The following is a 24,672-nucleotide window of genomic DNA, read 5'->3' as shown; positions in this document are numbered from 1 at the left end:
TTTAGAAAGAGGTAATTTATAATGAAATTTTATTTTAAAATTACCATCATATATTTAAATAAACAAAAAAAAATATTGAAGTAAAAAAATCGGTATCTTTTTATTCTGTCTGCTCCCCCACCACCAAAATCACACTCCAAGAAAGCTTTTTTCCGATTATTTTACGTTTATTATATTAAATGGAAAACTAAAAACAATTCCATTAAAAAACAAACAACCAATTAGGTAAATCAAGTCACCTAAGATTTATTTTTTAGGGGTGAAAGATGAATTATGTTGAAATTTTATTATATTACTAAAAGTTTTTTTTTTTTAAAGTAACAAAAGTTTAAATATAACCAAACAATTTTAAGAAATTCAAAAAAATTATGTTTTTTAAACTTTCGGTTCCCCAACCCTCAATATTACCCTTAAAAAATATATTTTTTTGAATCGCTTTCACTACTGTACTGTCTAGGAAAACATTTTTAAAAATTTCGGTTAATAAACATACAATAAATACAAACATTTTTTTTTCGATTTTGGGGGAAAGGAGAAATATTGAGGCAGAATTTTCTTTTTTTCTTTTTAAAAAAAGGTAATATAAGAATGTACGCAACTTAATATAAAGTGGTGTTATGTTTTCCAAAATTATGAGAAAACTGACTCCAAAAAACTATATACCCCACCCCCCTGGAGATATTGAATCCAAAATTTAACTAACAATTTGCCCCATATACAAGCGTTTCTGTACAAAATCAATTTATCCAGTCAAAAGTTATTAAACTTTAAACACGCCAACATAAGTATGACCGTTCGAATATTACCCCCTACCAACTTTTTTTTTTGTTTTTTGGGGTTTCCTCGATCATGAAACGTCAAAAAAATGAAGGAAAAAACATACACCATTTTTTAACTTATTATCGTAATTTCCTTCTTGAACTATGATTCCAAGAAAATAAAAGATGAAAAATTCAGATTAGAAATGAAAGTTAAAAAAAAAATTAAAGGAAAAATGCAAAGCTCCTTAATAAAACTTTATTAATTTATTAAAAGTCATGACTAAAATAAACAGATTTGCATTTATTAATCTTTATTTTAAAAAATAAATAAAAACCATCAAATATTATGATTTCATTCATAAGATTATGTAGGTATTAATAATAAAATCTAAAGGATATTAAAGATAATCAAATTTCGGTAATATATCACCAACATTCTGTCTCTAATAGATTTATTCAAAGTCTGATTGTTCTATGGTTACAAAGTATATATATATATATATATATAAAACCTACAAAAAAACGGAAAAACCTTTTAAAAGGATGAATAATTAATTAAGCATAAGTAATAAATCACCTTTGATAGTTTTATGTTTGCGTTTGCAAACATAAATTGAAGCTTGTATAAGAAAATGTTAATTTTGCCATCGTAACAAGAATAACAATAATAAAAATAAAGTGGGTAAAAATTCAAGAGGATACTTCATTGGTAATTTATCTGGCGTCTGTCGCCTTAAATTGTTTCAGTCGCAGCTAAAGTGGAAAAAAGATGAATAAACAAGAACATTTTAAGCAACAATTCATGTTACTTACGCGTACAATATATTTTATTTTATTCTATTTAATAATAACACTTATCACTGTCAAGGACAAACATATACTTTTATTTATTTATTTATTTTTATTATTATTATTTTAACAAGAAAATTGCATATATATTACATTAAAATGCTTCGCGTTAGAATTAAGATAAAAAAAAAAAAAACAACAAAAAAGAAAAAACTTAAAAAACTGCGTATTTGCAATAATTTTAACCATTAAAAAAAGAAAATTAAATACCTATTTTTTTTAAACATTTACAAAAAATTTAATAAAATAGAAAAGATCATTTTAAATAAACATGGAACGAAATATTATTCCTCTTCTATTATGAATAAAAGAAAAAAAAATCATCTCAGAACAGATTGAAGTATTAAATAAGATTTCATAAAATTATTTATCGACATCGATGAAATAATATAGAAATAAGAAATAACTTTAAATACTTTTATTAAATAAAAATGAAGTTCAGAATGGATTTATGAAGGATAAACATAAACCTTTTATTATTCGAAATGTATATTCAGGATCTTCTAAAAAAAAAATTAATCCGGTAATTACCTTTCAATAATACTTCAGAGGATGATGAAGAGTGTAAATGAAGTGTAGTCTTGTACAGTCTCAGTTCGACCGTTCCTGAAATGTGTGGTTAATTGAAACCCAACCACCAAAGAACACCGGTATCCACGATTTAGTGATCAAATCCGTGTAAAAATAGCTGACTTTACTAGGACTTGAACGCTGGAACTCTCGATTTCTAAATCAGCTGATTTGGGAATACGCGTTCACCACTAGACTAACACGGATCTGCACCGTACCTAGCCCTTATGAGCTTTACCGGAGGTCATCACCGAAACCTAGGCAAAAGGCATCTCTCGCCCTTGTTCTTGTCTTAGTCAGGATGCCACCGATGCGAATGCCTTGTGTAACATTCTCATCGGTGTACTGCTATCATTGTAGTAGTACACCGATGATGATGTATGTATCTAGTGATCATGACGATCACTATTATACCAAATATTCATTTAAAATATTTGGTAACGTTTTACAACTTTGACCAGTGGTAACATAAATTACTAATAAAAGGCAAGCCAACAGGCAATGATTGTTTTATGTTCCTACAACAATGTTGCTTACAAAACGAATATTTGTATGCTGTGTAGTAAACCCCTAGCACTCTGCTCGTATCTTTTATGTGTGCCACTTAATTTTCGTCATTTCGTAAAAGAAAAACGAGTGATATAATATTGTAAACATTAATACAGGAATATTAGCAGTAATATTTAAACACGTTCAATGGCGATTCATAGCTAAAATTAGTGGGGCTGCAGCTCCAGAAATTTTTTTCTGAACCTTTTCATAAAAAAAGTTTTTTATAAAATAAAAGAACCGAAAAAATGAATCAAATAGAATAGCTGGAAACAGGATAATAATATAATTCTACATTTTATCACATTCAAGAATATGTTACAAGGTTTTTAAGCACATTGTGCTTAAAAACCGTATTCGGTTTAACCGAATAAATAATAAAATATCAATACAGATTAGATAATAAAATGTCCGCTTAAAAACACTATGTTCGCTGGAAACAAATAATTAGTCTGTACTAATTACCTTCTCTTTCGCCCTTCTAGCGTTTTTTTTGGACAGATTTGGCAATCAAAGAGCCTTCAGCCATCTTCTGATCGCTACTGAAAAAAACCTAAACCGCTTTTATGTTCCCTCCACCGTCTTAACTAGAAAAGGGAAAGACAAGGAACGTTCCGTACATACGCAGAGTAAAAAAAAAATCTTCCTTCCACCAGCACGCCAGGGTTGGCACTGCGGTAGCGATAGTGCGTGCTCTCTCTATCACTCTCTCTCCTTTTAAGTCTCGCGTGCAGCATATGTAGACCTTTTTCATAAACTGTGGGATGACTACAGACATTAAGCTTAAGGATTATATATTGTACAAGTATAAAGAAAGAATTAAATAAAAAAGGGAGTCGTATTAAATGTTATCGATATCATGTGGAAATAAGGGGTGCTACAGTTCCACAGTGCCTATATGCTAGCCGCTACTGAACAGGTTATTAAATTCGTTGCTTTCCGATATTTAATTCAATATTTAAACATAAATAAAAGTACGCTCAAACCTGATGTATACAGAAATATCACAAATTAATGAGCGAACTCGTGGCATAATCGTTCCGAATTATAAAAATTGGCAGCTATGCCTATATGTTAGTCATTCTAAAAAATTTTCAATTATAACAATGATAATTTGAAAGACTTAATAAAGTTGATATCTTAAAAATGAAATAAATTAATTACAAATTGATATTAATTAAATAAACAATAATTTAAGTACGATAATGCAAAATAATAAAATACGTAAATAAATTTTTATGTCCTTTTAATCAAAGACTTAATTAATTATATTTGGTTATTACTAAGTAATCATCTTGAAAAGTGTTATTAGAAAAACATGATAATATTTTTCTAATGAACTGTTACGTCGTTGTAAAGTGAAGGCCATTCAAGGACAAATTTGATAAGAAAATATGCAACATAGTTAAGTACACCACTTAAGGAACGCCCCTTAATATGCAAGTATAAACAATATATGCTGTACGTGCGCCAGGAATAGGAACGTAGGCGCCACTTAATTAAAATGTATAAATAATACTAATTATAATGACATATTTACGAGTTTAATAAGAATATTAATTATTTAGTTATTTATATAAGGCACAGGGCAGATATATATAATAATAACTTTATTGCTAAAGTATATAAAAAATTAGTACGGCGTAACTTGGAACATCGTTGTTTTCCAGATAAAGAAATCCATATAAATGTTCAGCTGAAAATTTTCTCTCTTCGTGTACATATATACTTATATATATATTTATTATAAATTATTTTATAAGATCTATATTGTTTGTTCTTTGTTTTGATTCTTTAATTCGTTTTTCTTCATTGTTGATTCATGCTCTCTTGAGCATGCTAACTGATCCGTCTCTTTTTAATGCTCTGATTTTTTTTTGTCGAAAATGGTCACAATAACATAAATAAATAAAAAATTATGAATATTTCATACAACAAATTTTAAAAATCCAGTACAACATAGAATAACAATTCAATCCAATTACTGATATTAGCATATGTATACATATAACAGGGATTATAATGTTTAGTGCTAATAGCATCATACAAATGAGATAACTATCTTAACTACAGGTTAGGGGGGAAATGAAAACTGATGTATTGAATCAAAGAAAGAAGTTGGCTGCTATAAATAACTTTCTTAGAACTCATGTAGAGTAGAGTTAATACAAAGTTGCGCAATAAATAATTACAATACAGTTTGAAATTTTTTAAGTAAATTTACTACAATTCAATCATTGTGTTAGCGGGTTAGAGATCAGAAATGCTAATTTCTAGGTCCTAAGTTCAATTCTAAGTAACGATATAAATTATTAAAACGAGATTGAACCTTTTTTTCCCGCGCGAATACTCATGTAATTTAAAATTATCAAATAAATTCACTCATCATCGAAACCAATAAAAAATCTAAACAAAACGTTTTACCTGCTAATCAGTTTTAGTAGAAAACCAAAATAAAAATCAGTCGTTGGAAAAATTTTATTAAATTAAGACAAAACTTTTTACAAGCATACAAACGCAATATACAACGGTGCATATTTTGAAAATGTGTTTAATGTATATACACACACACAAACATATATATATATATATATATATATATATATATATATATATATATATAAAGAGAGAGAGAGAGAGAGAGAGAGAGAGTTACAAAATATAACTGTTCTTATATTAATTTTTAATAGTTAAACATAGAAAAATGAAATATAGAAAATTTTCTCACCTTCAAATGACCTATTTTTCGATACAAGACTATTAAGTTAAGTGTGTAATATACTCCTACTTTTGAAATTAGATGTGAAAAATATTAAATCGCCGTTATTTTAGTTGTAAGAGCTGTTAGCCCCGAAATTTATAATGCCAAAACCTTTGTTCTTTAATATGATATGTCACAATCCTACATTTTCCATTCATAAGGCACCCTTTTCTCCTAGCAATGCTTGTGGTGGAGTAGTCTCATATATATATATATATATATATATATATAAATGAGGAACAATTATTTAATTTCATTTTTTTATGTATAACTATTGAAAAGTTATTTAAGGGTTGCATAGTTGTTAGTATCAGTTTTTTTATTTGTTTTTGGTTTTAAAAAAAATCAAATGAAGCATTGTAAAGGAAAATAAAAAATTAAAACTGATCGAAAATCGATGTAAGCTGTAAATATTTAATAGTATACTAAAAAAAAGATGAAGCAAGATGCTGTTTATTAATAGATACGGTCCCCCAGAAATAAATTTCAGTCTTAAAAATAGAGCAAAGCATAAAAGATTGAAATATCTTACACGTAGATACTGAGAAATGCCGGCCTACGTGACGCGAGTGGTAGAGTCTCGGTCTTTCATCTGGATGTCCCGGGTTCGAATCCCGGTCAGGCATGGTATTTTCACACACGCTACAAATCATTCATCTCATCCTCTGAATTAGTACCTAACAGTGGTCCCGGAGATTAAAAAAAAGAAGATACTGAGAAGTAGACTGGAAATCATAGGTGACATCTAGAATAAAGGACACACGAATCGGTCTGTGGCAGAAGTGATTCTGCGACAGAAAATCCCTTCCCCCCAACCGTATGTACCTCTTCTTAAATCATCATGAAAGAAAAAATAGCGGTGAGGCTATTTTTTTTTAATTTCGAATCGAAACATTTTTATGAAAACTTCATTTCATCTCTATTAGCCAGGATCATTGATAGAACATTTCATGAAAATCCGGAAAACGAATTCAGATGTAGCTAATAACAAACACAAAAACAGATGAACTACCATTAAAAGGTCGATTTAAAACAGGACTTCATTTCGGTCAAAAACAGGATACCACAAAAATACAACCATTATTAAAAAAAAAGGAATATTGATTTAGATTATCAGTACCCAAATTATAGAAAAATATTTAAAAAAGAAGCCAAAATAAAATATAATAAAAATAGAGGGAAAAAATTAAAAAAAAATATTCTAAAATAACGTACAGATAAAAGAAACATTCAGATTACAAAAGAAAATATTAATAACAAACAAAAACATATGTTCAAATACATTTTAAAAGAGTCTTTTCGGCTAACATTTTACTGGCATATAACAAGTGTTATATGGCATATAACACATAAGTTAGCTAACTGTCTTAACAGTTTATTGCAGAAAATTGGTTTTTTCCGCTGATTCGCTTTTTTTTTTTAATAACACTACTTCCTAAGAATAAAATGTCAGTTTTTATCGCGCCCACTACGTACACAGCTAACGTATGTAATGGACAACACATTCCGCAGGGTATTTTGTTTTTAAAAGCCGTAGAAACAACTGATAAAATATAAACCATCCTAAATTTAATTTGAAAAATAAAATAATTACGTGCTTTTCTCTAACTCGGAATGTTTTTTTTTCATGTTTGTCCTCAAATCTTGCATCCATAATTTAACATACTTCCTGACACGGCCCCTACTGATGAAATTTTGCAGTTATTAAGGTCGGGTGACAAAATAATATTCCATCATTACTTTTGCAACCATCCCCCGTACGGGGGAGGAGGGGTAAATTACGGGTGGAAATTAAGGGTGCAGGTGTAATAACATACTTCCTGAAATTGCCTATTGATGAAATTTTGCACAATTACTAAGGTCGGGTGACAATACAATATTCAACGATTATTTTTACAAACATCCCCCGTACGGGGGTAAATTAAGGGTGCAGTTGTAATAATTTAACATACTTCCTGAAATTGTCTATAGATGAAATTTTGCACTGTTACTAAGGTCGGGATCCACCGCTCTTTTGCAAATATCCCCCCCCCCGTACGGGAATAAATTAAGGGTTCGGGTGAAAAAATTGCAAAATAAGCAAAACGGATGTTATTTTTTTTGGAATCCAAATTAACCTATTAATTAAAGTCATGCAAAGTATGATAATTTGATTTAAAGTATAACTAAAAAGTATAAGCAAGTTTTTAAAAATTTTTGTAATATTATAAATTCTGATTTTTACTTACCCGGCGAATGTAGTAGCTAGATAGCTAAATTAAAAGGGAAAGTGATCATGTCAAAAATTGGGTAAGATGTTTTTTTCAAATCTTTACGTTTTCGGGCAAACTAGTTCATCTGCATAGAAAAAAAACATATGTATGTGCGTCGCACTGCTTTTGTGCTTACATTTCAGGATTGATAATACATATTTTTTCAAATATTTCTGTATTAGTGCACTGATCATATTTATATTTTTTTCCAAGGTTGTTTAACGGGGTGAAGGGATATCGCAAAAAAAAAGATTTTGATTTTCTTCAAAGGTATTTTACAGAAAATTTTATTAAAACAAATTTGTTACCTTCGATGCATATGTAAATAACAAAAAAAAAATCAACCCTGATCTCTTAAAATTGAAATACGATTTTTGTTCTTTTGCTACCTTCCTTCGGTTTGGGGGTGGGATCACCGTGGTTTCCTTATCTCAAAATGTTATTCAGAGTAGAATATTTTTTTAAACATAATTCTTTACTTTCATACTTAATGTTTCATTTAATTTTCCTAAAATGTAATATTATGTCAAGGTCAAATCTATGCTGGCTTTTTAAACTTTAAAGACACCCTAAATGCTTTATTAACCAATAAAATCCTGTTATTTCAAAATATTACATACTAACTGACCCCAATATTATTTATTTACATTATTATTGATACCATTTTATAAGAAATTAAATAAATCAGACGTCGCACTACCTTAAGTACAGCAGGCAGCGTATAGCTGTGCACATTGCGTGCGACAGATAGACTGATAGGACGGGTGGAACAGTTTTTTCTTTTTCTGTTAAGCCTTCGGAACCACCATCAGATATTACTTTAAAGGATGAATGAGAATGATGTATGAGTAAAAATGAAGTGTAGTCTTGTACAGTCTCAGGTCAACCATTCCTGAAATGTGTGGTGTGTGGTTAATTGAAAACCCAACCACCAAAGAACACCGGTATCCACGATCTAGTATTCAAATCAGTATAAAAGTATCTGCCTTTATTAGGATTTGAACCTTAGAACTCTCGTCTTCGAAATCAGCTGATTTGCGATGACGAGTTAACCACTGGACCATCCCGGTAGGTTGGGTGGAACAGTTAGATAGTCATTTCTTTACGAAAACATCTCGTATAGCTTCGTATACTTGCATAGTATGCAGTAGATTGTCAGAATTGTAAGGATAGTTAATTGCGCGGTAAGTCAGCCGTCAGCATATATACACAGCAATACGCCGCCCGCTATATCATTGATTAAAAAATAGGAAATTCCATGACACCGTTAAAATTAAAGAAACATTCTATAGCTATCTACTCGTTCGTTAAGTTTAGCTAATGATAATCGTTTATTAATTTAATCTTCCTGAATTTTGAAACAAAATTAAATAAAAAGTAAAATAAAACTTATAACGGAGTTTGTTTTTTTATTGGATGTCGAAATCAAAAAAATTAATAAAACAAAATAAAAATATATCTGTTTTTATAAAATTTGCAAAAAAAATCACGACAGCTGATTCAGCACACAGTATCGAAACATACTGCACATACAATACAATTATTACAAACAGAATTATTATACTCTGTAACATCTTTGGAAGGTATTGCTGTATCGAAATAGCTGTCATAATTCTTTAAAAAAAATGTTGTGATCAGATATCATAATTTGTTATGATGGATTTTCATTAAGTAACGGCTTCATACATCGAATGGAAATAATTTAATTATATTATAAAATATAAACGTTTAACAGAATAAAAAGACCAATTTTGGCATAAAAAAATCTGATGTGGACATCACGAGACTTCTTGTACGCCTATTAAATTATATATACACATGTTTTTTTTTTTGGTTTTTTTTGTTTTTTTTAATGAAAAGTATATAAAATTTTATTTCATTAATAACTTCTGATATTTTTCTCATATTTTTTTTTTTTTATTCTTATTAAATTATTATTCATCGAATTTTTTTTTACAATCAAGACGTAAAAAAAATTAAAGAAAATGAAGTCAGATTCGGACCAATGTGTCTTCAAATATTTTATTAAAGTTTTATATGGCTATAACTCTGGAACCAATGAAAATAAGTACTACGTATGGTATATCGTTGGAAAATTCTCAATGAGGGCTCTTATTACTGCAGTTAAGAAAGAGTCCAAAATCCATTTTTTTATTTTTTTTTTTAATTTTGGACTTTTTTGTACACCTTTGATCCATTCGATTGCAATCAAAAGTGGGAGGTGCGCAACTAGAAGTTACAACAGTTCTAAATCCAAAATTTCAACATCCTACGGCTAATCGTTTTTGAGTTACGCGAGATACATACGTACGTACGTCACAGCGAAACTAGTTAAAATGGATATTTCCGTTGAAATCTGAAAACCGAAATTTTTTTTGCGATCACAATACTTCCTTTACTTTGTACAAGGAAGTATAAACCATAAAGTTAGTATTTAAAATTAAAAAGGATGACATCATAACTTGTACAACTATAATTTTCATTTTGTCTGATTGAATAATATCGGGTGAGATGCAGTCAGTATTACTACATAACTTCCTACATGTTGGACGATTAAGCAGTACCAGTTATTTTTTCTTAACTTTTTATATGATATGAGGATATACGCACACACGGAGAATGAACCGACCACACTGTTACAATTAACCAATCAAGACACGTACATGAATAACCCGCGTGTTCCGTTATTTTTTTATTTATTAATTTTTTTGCAGTATTATAATAATAATAATAACTGCAAAATGAATATTTCAATAATAAATATCCTGTTAATTTTAGAACACAATGACGTCACCGGCAACATTTTTATCTTACCTATTTGTATTATATTTTTTATGGAATAAATTAAAATCATTCAGAAAATTGTAAAAGGATTATATATAACATACTAAGAAGAAGTTAAGGGATTTAAAAAATATCCACAAAATCTAATAAAAGGAAGAAACTGGGAGGAATTAGCTGTATAATTTTATATTATTGATAAAGACGAATTCATTTAAAGCGACGGACATTGCCTTTTTGCTTCTTATATACGAAATATTAAAAGCAAAACACACTTTCTTTATCCATTGAATAAAACTAAAAAAATCAGTTTTACCAGTCTACGCGCATAAAGGCTCAATTGAAAAATAGTTCCAGTCGTTAAACCAAAATATAAAAGAACTGATCTTCTCAGTCGATATACAAACAGCTGCACCGTTGTGGCAATCTTTCAACTTGTCGAAGCTTACAATTAAACAATAAACAAAGATTGATTGATTATAGAAGAGAGGAAATTTATGAAAAAGTATTGTAAAAAGAACAATACTCCTATTTTTAAGAGAATATAAACTGGCAAATCAATAAAAAAATATATTGAAAAATGGGGTGAGAAAACCACAGTTGTCAAATTCATGAAAAAGGAGACTAAAGAAAAAATCAATAACATTTTAAACCCATGAATCACTTAACGCTAAAGAATATTTTAACGGTGTATATATAGTCAAAAGAATATATATATTATTGAAATATAAGTTTCATAATAATACTGGTCGTTTTCAAAGGCGTTACTATGGTTACGATTTTTACCACTCGTGTAAAAAGATCATCAGTCAACTTTCATATAGAGAATCATAAAATAAAGTAATACTTTGCAACATTTGCGATTAGTTAATTTAATAGCAAATGCAAACGGAATATTTTCAAATAAAAAAAAACTACAAGGACCACAGTTAAAAAAAGAAAATTCGTGAATATGCTCAGATTTAATTCTTCTATAAAGATTTTTTTGGAAAAAATAGGGTTTTCCAAAAGTATTGGTAATAAATTCTGGTAAAGAAAATTAAATCAGTAAATTCACAGAATTTACTGATGAATTTAGGATTTTGTGAGACATTTCTTCTTAACTTACCGATCTCGGATTCCCATTTTTTTCTTTTTTTTTAACAATGCTGTATTACTTTTAAATTTCAAAATAAATAGAATCTAAAAAAATAAATAATGTCTGAAACTTCATTTTTTTGTAACATATTCGTTGCTAGATCTATAAGTGCAACGTTTCCGAAAACTTCTGGATTGAGTAATTTTAGGTAAGGATATATGTCATATGCGAATACGGTATTAATACGTAGATTTTCTTTTTATTGATTTAATCTATTTTTTCTTCGAAGCCTCCCAGAGCCTGACCCAAAAATAAGCATTTACACAGCCCTGGGAGGTGCCTCGTCTCTAACTCCCAGGACAAGGATTCTATGAGGCCCGATAACGCCGGATCTAGCCACCCTAGGAGTCGGTCTTTTAATGCCTGCTTCTAACAAGGGAAACCTGAGATTCGCCCCTGCCAGGACTCGGTCCTTCCAATGCCTGCCTCTAACGGAAACGACCCAAAAAGCCACTCCCGCCGGGACTCCGTCTTAACCGCTCCAAGAGTGCCAGAGTCCCAGTGCTGATTTAATCTATATTAGAACAAATATGGTTCACTCATATAATTTATATTACGTACCACAGCCGTAACTTTTTGGGCAATCTGTAAGTTAAGTTATTTCCAAAATGTCATTCCTATCATTAAGAATCATCCTATGCCAGGCTTAATACCATGTAAGCGGGAAGTCCTTTAATACTGTAATAAATCCAGCTTAATTGGGCTCTATTGCTGCCAATTCTTACCGTTGATTTCCCTCATTGTTGCTAGAAAAGGGGAGGAGAATGAGCCGTGGTGGGGATCGTCCGGTATGTTCATTAGCGGTGGGATGACCTTAGTCATAGTCGAGTGTGGAACGACGGCGGATATGAATGTGTTCACTGTCGAAGAGCGTTTGTTAGCTTGCGTATGGGTCCATGAACGTCCAGTCACTAGTAAAACATTGGAAATATTATGAATGATCTTTGTACGTTTTGGGAAATCATCACCATCACGGCAAACGTTTTGATATAGGAGAAGGTTTTTGCAATGGGTCGTATTCTTGCGCTACGCAGTGGGAGGCCGAACAATCGAGCTGAGACGCGTACTACTGTGGAGGTATCGACTGAACGATCACCGATAAAATCAACGCGCAAACGTTTTGCAGAGTTAGACATTTAAAGATCGACAATGCGAGACCATATGCAGAAAGACTTGAAAGTTAGATGTTTTCATCCAGCCACAATTAATGAGTTGAGTGAAAATGATCTTGATCGACGCGTTTATGCATATCAGTTATTGTTTGAACGTTTTTCGAAAGCAAACGATAAAAACATGTCATGTTCTCAGATGAGCGTCGCGATTTACCGAAGCTCTCGTAACCGAAATGTTTTTTCTGGTCGAAAGACAATCCTCCCTTTTTTTGAGGAAATCGAACACCATCCGCCTCATGTTGTGATTAGGGCCGGGATGACACCTGAACATACCCTTGGTCCTTATTTTTTCGAAGGTGCCGTTAATCAACACATTTATCTGAAAATGAGCGACGAGTAATTTCCTTCCGGAATTAACGACAACAGAATCGCTGGCCATCATTATGTTTCAGCAAGACGGTGCTCCAGCGCATTTTGTTTTGAATGTCCGTAGACGCCTCAATGAAATTTTTCCCAATCACTAGATCAGACGAGTTGCCGGCTCCACTGCCTTGGCCAGCAACAAGCCCTGACCTGAACACACCTGAAAATTAATTTTTGGTATTTGTAAAAGAAGAGATCCGAAAACGCAGATACGTCAACAACGAGTAGCTCAAAGAAGCTCTTCGGTCAGCATTTTAAATGATCAATCCTGATATGCTGTTGCTGATGAACAACCGGACATGAAGGCGTATACAGCTGTGCTTTGAACATGGTGGAACCCACGCCGACGTTTTAGGTTCATAGAAGGTAAACTGTACCTACCCTAATAAATTCATAACTAGTGTAAAGGGACTTCCCGGCCAGCCGTAAACTACGGTTGCTTACTTTTCCAAAGTGAAGAATGACCGGTACCTTCTACGATGAGTTAAATACACGGTTGCACATCAACATGCTAATCCCACCCAAATAGAGATGATATACAACAGGTGACACCTTTATTATGGAATGGTAAAGTACAAACATCATTACCCGCAGAGAAAGCAACTTTTGACTGGTTCTCCTGAATATAATATATTTATTTCTCTAGTAAAACAATGCGTTATATAAATTATTTCAACTCGCCAGGGGAAATATTTATCCACGTAATTTTTTAAACAGTTTTAAAATTTTTGTTTTTCAATAATATACGTGATGATGATTTCAATAGTTTTTAAAAGTATTCTGTGTACTAAATAATAAGAAATACGATATAAATAAAAGCTTCTATCAACGGAAAGCTTGATTATCATAAATTATAAAACACACAAAAACGTTACTACGTTAATACATTTGAGGAAATAATTTTTAAATTACAAAATTATTTTTTCATTTGTGTTTTTTTCAAAATTATTTCTAACCTTTTAGAAATTTTTGAATAGCCTTCAACTCTTCTAATGAGGAAATTAAAAAAAAAACAAAAAAACTCGTACATTATTTTTTTAAATATCTGTATTTTAAAATATAGTTATAAGTAAATATAAAATGGTTGTTAATGAACGTAGCATGTTTTTCTTTATATAAGATTTATATTGAATTCTATTTTTAAAAAAAAACCCAAAACAATTTTTTTAAAGTTTTGTAAATTATAAAATTTTTTCCGTTATTTTTTGCAGCAAGAGGTTTCTAAAATCCGGTTTTCAATAATAAATCATGATTATTTCATCAGTAAGTTTTTCATATGTTAATTAATTAAATCGAAAATTGACCTTTGCATAATTTTTTTAAATGATTCTTTTATAATAATTAATTAGACGCGTACGAAGTCGTCAGAGGTATACCTACTATATAAAGAAATACGTAAATAAAAGAAAATCGATTTACACAAAGATCGATAAACAATATTATTATAGTAACCATCTGATGATCTTTAATATATACCAGTACATGTTACTGGAATAATAAACCAGTAAATTAACTTAACAAACCAGACGACGACGACAACGATGACGAACGGACAACAAGACAAAAGCCGTTAGCAATTTTTCATTTAATTTCAAGTCTGCTTGTTTTTGTTGATATTATTAAAATAGACGTCGATGATCTCTCCTATGTTATTCAGGTTTAATAAATATATATATATATATACATATATATATAAGGATATGCAACGACCTGAAAATAAGAAAGAAGTAGAAAAAGAATGTATGTAGTAAAAAAAAGAGAGAAAAACGAAAGGAGGAGGGCACCAGGTCTAATGTCTGATAGGTGGCTGCAAAAGCGAGACGTTTTCAGAGGTTACGCGAGCTGGATGACAAAGAGAGTACGATTACACGAGTAAAGAACAGAACGAGTAGGGGTAAAAGTAGCGACGCCGCAGGTAACTGGAGCGTCACGATGCCTCGTCAAACAGGCGCCATCGCCAGCCGCCAACACGTTATCGACTCGAGTACAAACCGGCATAAGCAATACACCGGTAGGTCGTCAGAGTATATATATGTATATATACTTCCCACTACCTACTATAAGGGGAAATCATCCACTATTACTACTTCTTGTGTTCACATTTTCTAACTGTGTCTCTTCAAATTGAATCTACTTTAAAATGATTCAAGGAAAATTTTTAAAAAATCGTAATTACTAAAACAAATACATTTATATACATATATTTAAAATATATGTATTATTTATCACAAAGTTCCTAAATAATTTTTTCATACAATTGTACTGTAATCAACATCTACAATTTCACAATAAATTAAAAATTATGCAATACTAATTGTTAATCCACAAATTTGTTTTACGTAATATTACTAAACATAAAGGATTAAAAAAACTTAAAATCCGATTACAGCGGAAAAAAGTTATGTGACTGGTAGAATTTTTATTCATATATCTTTTTATGTATTCAAACGATCCATTTCAAAACATTTAAGTAAACATGATTAACATTTTTTTTTTCAATCAGAAAATTTAAATTAGATTATAACTAATATTTAACTTAGAGATTTTTAAAGCTATAAATAGATATATTTAAAAAGCTAAAATCTTATGCTGATTATAACACACCTAATTAATTTTTACATTTTTGTAGACTAAGGGAATTATTACAATAAACAATAAAATAGAAATATTTTTAAAATTTATAAATATTTATACAACCATATCGTATATTTTATAATAAAAAAAGAAAAAAAAACCACATTCAGCTTAACTAATTAAATACTTGTATTATATTAAGATTTTTATCAAAAATGTTTTGAAAATTATTCGTAATATACTTTATATATTTCTATATTTGATGATAATATATTCCACAGTTTAGGTGTTAACATAAAAATATGATGTTTTTAAACGTTTCATTACAAGGTCTTGGCATTACGGATGAAACTAACAAAAATATATAAAAATAAATTAAAATTTAATCGAAGAAAACTTTTTTGGAAAATAATTTGAAATGATTAAACAAAATTTTAATATTTGTAATTTTTATATATAAATTACTTAATTCTTCGAGTGGTGCCCTATGACTAAGCACGCTAATTTTATTTTATTTTCTTTCAAGATTGAATAATCCTGCCATCAGAAATAAATGGATTGTGTTTTACCATACAAATATCTATTTTATTTTCTTCTTTCTTGTTAATTATTGTAATATACTATTTTCATACAATTGAGTTACAAAAATAATAACAATAAATAAAAGAGTTAAGTTTTTAACTTTTTTTGCATCCTTTGAAAAAAAAAAACACATTTATGTATATTTATTTGTAATAAATAATTAAAAATTTATTTCTAATATGTGATCTTTCATTAAAATAAAATAAATTATTTATAAATTAATTTTGAAAAGTATTCAATTATAATTAAGGCTACAGGAACAGTTAAAATTTAAGATATTAATTTTTTTTTAATAAGTAACACAAAGTACGATGATTAAAATCCCAACAAGCCTAAAAATATTTCTTAAAATTTAAAAATATGTACAGATCTCTGATTCTAGGTAATTATGAGTAATAATAAATATTATGCAAAGAAAATAAATTTCTACCGAAATAATTTTTTCGCTACCACGTTTAAAGGAACATAAGAAGCCTGTAAAATAAAGTTAAAAAAAAAAGCAATAAAAACTTTATTCTCATGAAAATCAGATGAATAGAATTTATTTAACGGACGGGACATGTTTCAAGCGAGATCGAAAAAAAATTTAATTCTATAGATCATACCCAAATTTACTAAACTCATAAACGAAATATTTCGCGAAAATTGTTAAAACCTTAATGGATAAAATAATTTTCAAAATATTAAAAATATGTGCAATTTTCATTAAAAAAACTGAAAGAATTATGTCGATAGTAACCAGTTTGTTGTTAAGCAGTTTGGTTAAAAAGAAATAAGGTAGCGTAAGAAATTTATATACATAAAAAATTTGATGTGGATACCCCATTACTTCCTTGTACATTATTAAATTACATATACGCATTTTTAAAAGTACATAAATTTTATTTCATTAATAACTTCTGATTTTTTTATCGTAAAAAATATTTTACACTAGAGGTTAATAAATCAATATATTTAAATTAAAAAAAAAGGGAAATGAAGTCTGATTCGAACCAATGTGCCTTTCCCTGCAAATATTTTATTTAATTAATATTTTATTTGGCTATAAGTATGGAACCAATGAAAATAAGTACCACTTATGATATATCATTGAAACGCTCTAAATGAGGTCTTATCACTGCAGTTAAGAAAAGAAAAAAAATACAAATTGGTTTGGATTTTGGGTTTTTTTTTTGGTTCAGTTGATTGCAATCAAAAAGGGAGGTGCACAACTAGATGTTACAACAGTCCTAAACCCAAAATTTCAACATCCTACGGCTTATCGTTTTTGAGTTATGCGAGATACATATGTATACATACGTACATACAAACGTCACGCCGAAACTAATAAAAATAGATTCAGGGATGGTCAAAATGGATGTTTCTGTTAAAATCTGAAAATCAAAATTTATCGCGATCACAATACTTCCTTTATTTCAAAAAAGGAAGTAAAAAAAAAAAAAAAAAAAAATCTGATTTTCGAAGTCGATAGTTCTAAGGTTCGAACCCCTTGTTAAGGCAGTTGTTTTTATATGGATTTGAATGCTAGAATATGGACGCCGATGTTCTTTGGTGGTCAGGTTTCAATTAACCACACGCCTCAGGAGTGATTGACCTGAGTCTATTCCAGACTACATGTTTACCGGTACATTTATATTACACTATATCTGCAGATATGTCAGGCCTTGCAAATCGGTAGTAGTAATTTCATTTACCTATACACACACACTCATACCTGGCAGTAGCTGGAAAACTGGTTGGAGAAATTATATGTGTGGTATGTGTGTGCGTGCGTGTAACGAAAATAGACGCATTTAAAAAAATTAAATTTGTGACTTTTAAAAATATATAAATCGAAGAATTAAAAGTATAAATACTTGATACTAATTCATCGTGAAAGGAATCGACAATATACTATAAATAAACAATCGTAAATTCTTGAATTTAGTGAAACAAAAAAAATGATCATACGGACAGATATAAGACATTTTTTTTTAATAATATTCCATAAGCTTACTGAGCAGATTGAATTCCATATTAAAAGTTTAATTTAAATTTGTTTGAACTATAATTTAAAATAAAATTCTTCTTAATTCGATAATTTTTATGAAATTCATAGTCTATTACTTCTCTCTTTTTTCTGTTTAGCCTCTAGAACCACCGTAAGGTATTACCTAAGAGGATGATATGTATGAATTTAAATGAAGTGAATACAGCCACAGGTCGAATGGTCGACCTGTGGCTGTACAAGACGTGCACTGTAGAAGATGTGCAGTTAATTGAAACCCAACCACCAAAGAACAACGGTATCCACGATCTAGTATGAAAATCTGTATAAAAGTAACTGCCTCAACTAGAATTTGAACCTTAGAACACTCTACTTCTAAATCAGCTGATTTCCGATGACGTTATCACCAGTAGACCAACCCGGTGATTATCATCTATTACAACTGATTTTATAAACTACAGTAACCGATGTAGTTTTTAAGATTCGGAAAGCTATTTCCAAAACTAATAATTTTGTTTATCTATAAAAATGTAAAAATCTTCTTTCTATAAAATTAAAGAATTAATATTTTTAAAGGTAATTAATTAAATTACTTCGTAATGAAGTAAATTATTCAGACAGATACAACACATTTCAGTAAAAAAAAATTAAAATTTATTTTTCAAGATTTAATTTTTAAAAAATAGAACTTCAATTATATGAATTAGTTCAACATAATAAGAACTAATTATTCCAGGTACCATTTTTTAAACGACTGACCTCCCTTTCTTTTACCAAGGTATTTCACTTACGTAGGTAATATATTTGATACGAGACGAGTTCAAATTTCTCGAAAAATTTAATTGTAATGCTTATAAAAAAATAATAATAATAAAAATCAAACGGTATTCCCGACAGTTAATCATATTATTAACACAATACTATATCATAGATATAATTTAACAAAAGGTCTGGTCTAGTAGTGTATGTGCGCAAATTTATATTACAGTAATGAGATGAATAGAAACGATGCAATGTTACTATACTAAGTCGAGTTGGGAGATATAGACAGGTGATGCTGGCGCCCTCATACAAAGCTGTGTCGGGTTTTACGGCGCCTAGACGATTTAAGTGGAGGAGAACACGCGCCTAACAAACATAACGTAACGGTCGGTCTATGGCCTTGTCTCATACCTTCACTCGCCCGCACACGAGCGCACGCATACGACGCATATTATTAAACATTACCATTTATACATATACAATAAATGAACATCGGACGTTTGGATTAATTAAAAACGGAGAAAGTTTTATTAGATGGAAATAGTAAACATAAATATATAATAATGCGTCCGTTCGTTTGCATATATTTTCTTTACTTATAATTAACCTTAATATATTTTTCCCCTTAGAAACCGAGACTAATAGATATAATTTTTAAATACAAAAATTATAAAGGTGAAACAGTACGAAATAAAAATAATACATAATTTTTTTTTTTAAATCGAAAAAATAAAAGGCGGATGTTATCTTTACACCTTGTGGGAAACCATGCAGAGACCGAAGGATATATAAAAAAAAATTAACCGTTACTATTTCAAAATATTTATTATATTAAAAAAAAACTACTTGACAATTTTAATGAAGTACATTTGTCGATGATTATCGTATCGAAATGTAAAAATGCAAATAAAAAAATCGCTAAAACATACTATTAGCAATTAATTCATAATTTTTATACGAACTACAAAATAATAAAATACAAATAAAAATTATCATCAATTTGTTGTTTCTACGTATTAGAAAAAAGTAAAATTATTTCAAAAGTAAAATTCATTGGGATAACATTTTGACTGGCCAGACAAGACGACCCATAATCTCAATAATTCAAATTAGAACAGTGTCTGTTAAATTAATGTTTATAGTTATCCTAAGTTTATAAAATTTAGTTGTTTTTAAGCTAATTAACAAAATAAAAAGCAGCATTATTAAAAACTAATACTGAAAAAAAAAGACGATTACAACAGCACTATAGTAATTTTAGTAATACGATTCTCTAAAAATCACACATTTATTTTCACTGAAAATATCACAGAACTGGATCAATATTAAAAATATTCTTTCTGAAAAAAATTACAGAAAAAACTGATTTTTTCCCAGAAAAAATAATTGGAGATAATCAATGACAATTATCTGAAAATTTCAGTTTAAAAGATTATATTGCTTAACTTGATTTAAAAATGAGCAAATTGCTGTTATAATTTTTTTTTAGATAGATTTCATAAGAAAGCTTCCTATTGTAATAGGTACCATGATTCGACTTCCGGAAAACTTCGACATATCTTCGCGTTTCACATCCCCCAGACCCCAAAACCACCGTAACTTCAAAATATATATATATATATATATATATATATATATATATAAACTTATGTATACGTTTATATTTCACTTTCTAGTGGCCACGATAATTGCAGTAATTTTGTGCCAATCCCCTTCCATTTTATAAATAAAATGTAACGACCCAAAATCTCAGTAGAGTTCGTTAATGGGCAAAATCAGACCATAGAGGTGGATATGGGAGCGTTTTCGATAAAGTCCGATTGCAATCAAAAGGGGAGGTGCACAACTAGATGTTACAACAGTTCTAAATCCAAAATTTCAACATCCTATGGCTAATTGTTTTTGAGTTACGCGATTTACGTACGTACGTCACTGCGAAACTAGTTAAAATGGATATTTCCGTTGAAATCTGAAAACTAAAATTTTTTTTACTTCGTACAAGGAAGTATAAACCATAAAGTTACTATTTAAAATTAAAAAGGATGACATCGTAGTCCTAAATCCAAAATTTCAACATTCTACCGCTTATCGTTTTTGAGTTATGCAAGGTACGTACGTACCAAACGTCAGCCGAAACTAGTAAAAATGTATTCAGGGATGGTCATAGTGGATATTTCCTTTGAAATCTGAAAACCGAAATTTTTCGCGATTACAATACTTTCTTGTACTTCGTATAAGGAAGTAAAAATTGTTAATTAATAACACTGTCTAGTCTAGAAAATATATTATTCTACTATATTTTCAATGTAAATAAAGTCTAAAATAAAAAATAAAAGTAATTTCTAAAAAAAAAGTCTTTAACTATTCGGATGAAACTGCGAGACCGAATTTCATATCTTATATATAAAAAAAAGGCAACATGTGTATCTAATCTAAAAAACTATATGTATCAAATTTAAAATTAACTTAATTTAAAATCTAGATTTAAAACAATTTTAATCAAAGAATAATTAATATTTTACACCTCTGGTATCCATATCGAATTCTAGAATAAATCAAAGATAAAAATATAGAGATAAGTCAGCCCTTTTTTAAAATAAATAAGATATCCTCTAAATTAAAACAGAATATAGCTAAATGTTAGTAATAACCTAATAGAAACACCAGAATAGAGACTGAAGTAGACAACAAATATTGTTATCTATAGACAAAAGGTATTATATTACAACAAACAACAACGAATTAATAAGACTGTTTCTACTAAAGGCAAAAACTAATTTATTTTAATAATAATAATAATAACAACAAGCTATCACAAATACATTTATGAGTATGATGTATATATAAATGAACCGAAGAGGCGCCACTAAAGGTAAACAAAAGAGTAGCTGCGTCAAAAAGCTTTTCATATTGTTAATTAACATAGAGATGCTGGCTACATTTCACGACCTCGACCGCCGTGGTGGCGAGGTCCTAGTCGGCGCCACACACGCCATGACGTTGGACGTCCTCCGGCGCTGTGACACACTTGGAAAGTGCCGCCTATTTATCACCTATCTATCTACATCGATATATATATATATATACACACGTCGTACGTGTGTTAATTTCAAAACTTGAATCTGGAATAGTTCCAGTTTTAAAGATATATATATATTTTTTATAACAGATTTAATTTGTGATATTAATAGAATAGAATCAAAACACTTAAATATATATATATAATTAATACGTAAATTGTTATTTATCAATTAAGTAAAAAATAATAATCATAATTAAATCTCGATTTAAAACAGGAATTGTGTGTGATTAAATAAATTTCAAAGACCGATTTTGAAAACAATTTTTTTTCTTAAAAAAATCTTAAAATTAATGAAATCCCTTTAATATTTAATGTTTAATAAAAAATATACAGTGGAGCAATAATAATATAAATAAAAACCTTTTCATTAAAATGTTTTTAAAAGAATTACTTTATGAAATATATATATAAGGTTTTTATATAAATAAAAACCTTCTATAGAAGGTTCTTATATATTTTTATACATTAAGGAAATAATCTTAACAAAGATTTAAAAAAAAAGCACATATACACTTCTTATAAACTGGATAAAATTATCTAACTTAGCTTTAAAATTACTTTACGTAAGCTAATTAAAAAGTGTATATATATATATATATATATATATATATATATATATATATAAGTTATATTAACGTGTTAAAAAACAATAAACATTATTAGGTAAAATAATAAAAGGGGCATAAGTTTAGAACGTTTCAGTAGATTTAAAAAAAAAAAAGATATGAACAATTTTTTCGGGGACCACCGGGTTAGTCTAGTGATAAACTCGTCATCGTAAATCAGCTGATTTTGATCGAAGTTCTCAGGTTTAAATCTTAAAAAAAAGAAAAAAGACACTTACCTTCACCGTTGGTAGCTAAAGACCCTCGCAACTCGAGACGTTCTTGTTGTGGTCCTTGATCGTTGTTTTGCCTCCCGCAACAATTGCCTTCACTAGGGGCCCGATCTGAAATGAAAATTATTCCCGAATATCAACAATATGAATGGGATGAATCTGAAAATAAACAATGTATTTATTAAGAAAGTAAATAATTATAATTCCTTATATTAAGAAAAATAGAACAATTAAAAACCTAATTAAACAAAATATTATATATCAAATATAAGTGTTATATTAATGTGTTAAAAGGAATTGATAAATTATTAGTAGATCAGTAAAATAAAATGTCTAAAATTAGACTTAAATATTTCAGTAGATTTAAAAATAAAAATAATGATGATAAATGTAACCCAATACAGCATACTTATTACCTAAGCGCTATTAAGGACAAGCAATAAATATGTTATTTTTGTATAAAATATTTTAGACAGTATTGGCCACTATAACACCTTTCTTTTATTAAAATCCTTGTCCTAACAATTCAATTTAATTATTAAATCCTTTTTATATCCATTAAACACGATAAAACTAACGTATATACTGCGTCAAAAATTAATAAAGTCATTACACCTTGGTGTCTGATATATGGAGGAGACTCGAGTTTAAGCCAACGAGCAGTAGTTTTTATAAAATTCGAAGAAAAAAATAAATATTTCTCTCGAATGACTGCAATACTGATTAAAAGTCACGTAGCCTATCAAATTATTGATCAGCGATCTTTAAAAAAGTAGACAAGAGAAAAAATTCATTCAATATTGATCATTAAATATGATCAAAAATCTCAACAAACAAAATATTCTAATATTTATTACATTTCGATTGTAGAAACCTTTCTTGGAAATCGATCATCAATACTACACCAGCTAGACCGTATAATGAACAGAATATAAAGTAACTTCTAGGATTGCATCACCTGTGTAAAGGCTTAATAATATAAACAGTATATTCGTGTTTAATAGGAAAACTACAACCTTTATTTTTTTTTACATTATTAAGAATGGTTACAAAACTTAGAGGAATGACATAGTTCGTATCAAATCACTTAAACAAAATGTTACCGGTTTTAAGTGACCAGTGACGTCAGTTAAAAAAAAACAAAAACATAGTTGTTAATGAAATGACCCGTATCCGTAAAAATACAACCACCACACTTATCTGTATTTTCATTGTATATGATAGATCGTAGCGGCAACCCATATCGTAATTTTTAATAGGTACAAGAACAGTAAAGAGTTATATATGGACGTATCACCAAATGTAGTTAACCTGTATGAAAAAATCTAATGTGGACACCACATAACTTCCTTGTACGCCTATAAATTACAAATACACATTTTTAAAAGTACATAAAATTTTATTTCATTAATAACTTCTGATATTTTTTTATTATAATTGAATTATTATTTATTGTAAAAGTTTTTTTACAAGTCGTTAATAATTATTAAAAAATCAATATATTTAAATTAAAAAAAAAAAACGTTAAAAAAAGATGACGTCTGATTTGAATCGATGTGTCTTCTTGCACTTGTAAGATACAAATATTTCATTAATTAAAATTTTATATGGCTACAACTCTGGAACTAATGAAAGTAAGTACCACATATGA

At 29.1% G+C, this 24,672-nt stretch overlaps 1 protein-coding gene across 2 annotated transcripts in view; it reads right to left on the bottom strand.

Moving 5' to 3' along the window:
* Dad (Daughters against dpp) overlaps positions 1-24,672 on the bottom strand; it is a 131,655-nt gene that overhangs the window by 31,504 nt on the left and 75,479 nt on the right. For both annotated transcript variants that reach the window (XM_075374889.1, XM_075374890.1), the window contains one exon: positions 23,028-23,132. In XM_075374889.1, the coding sequence (XP_075231004.1) occupies positions 23,028-23,132 (105 nt within the window). The remainder of the gene's footprint in view (positions 1-23,027; positions 23,133-24,672) is intronic.

Source organism: Lycorma delicatula, chromosome 9 (assembly GCF_047948215.1).
Source record: "Lycorma delicatula isolate Av1 chromosome 9, ASM4794821v1, whole genome shotgun sequence".
Lineage (NCBI taxonomy): Eukaryota > Metazoa > Arthropoda > Insecta > Hemiptera > Fulgoridae > Lycorma > Lycorma delicatula.
The sequence above is the reverse complement of the archived record's forward strand: the minus strand, read 5'-3'. Positions and strand labels throughout refer to the sequence as shown.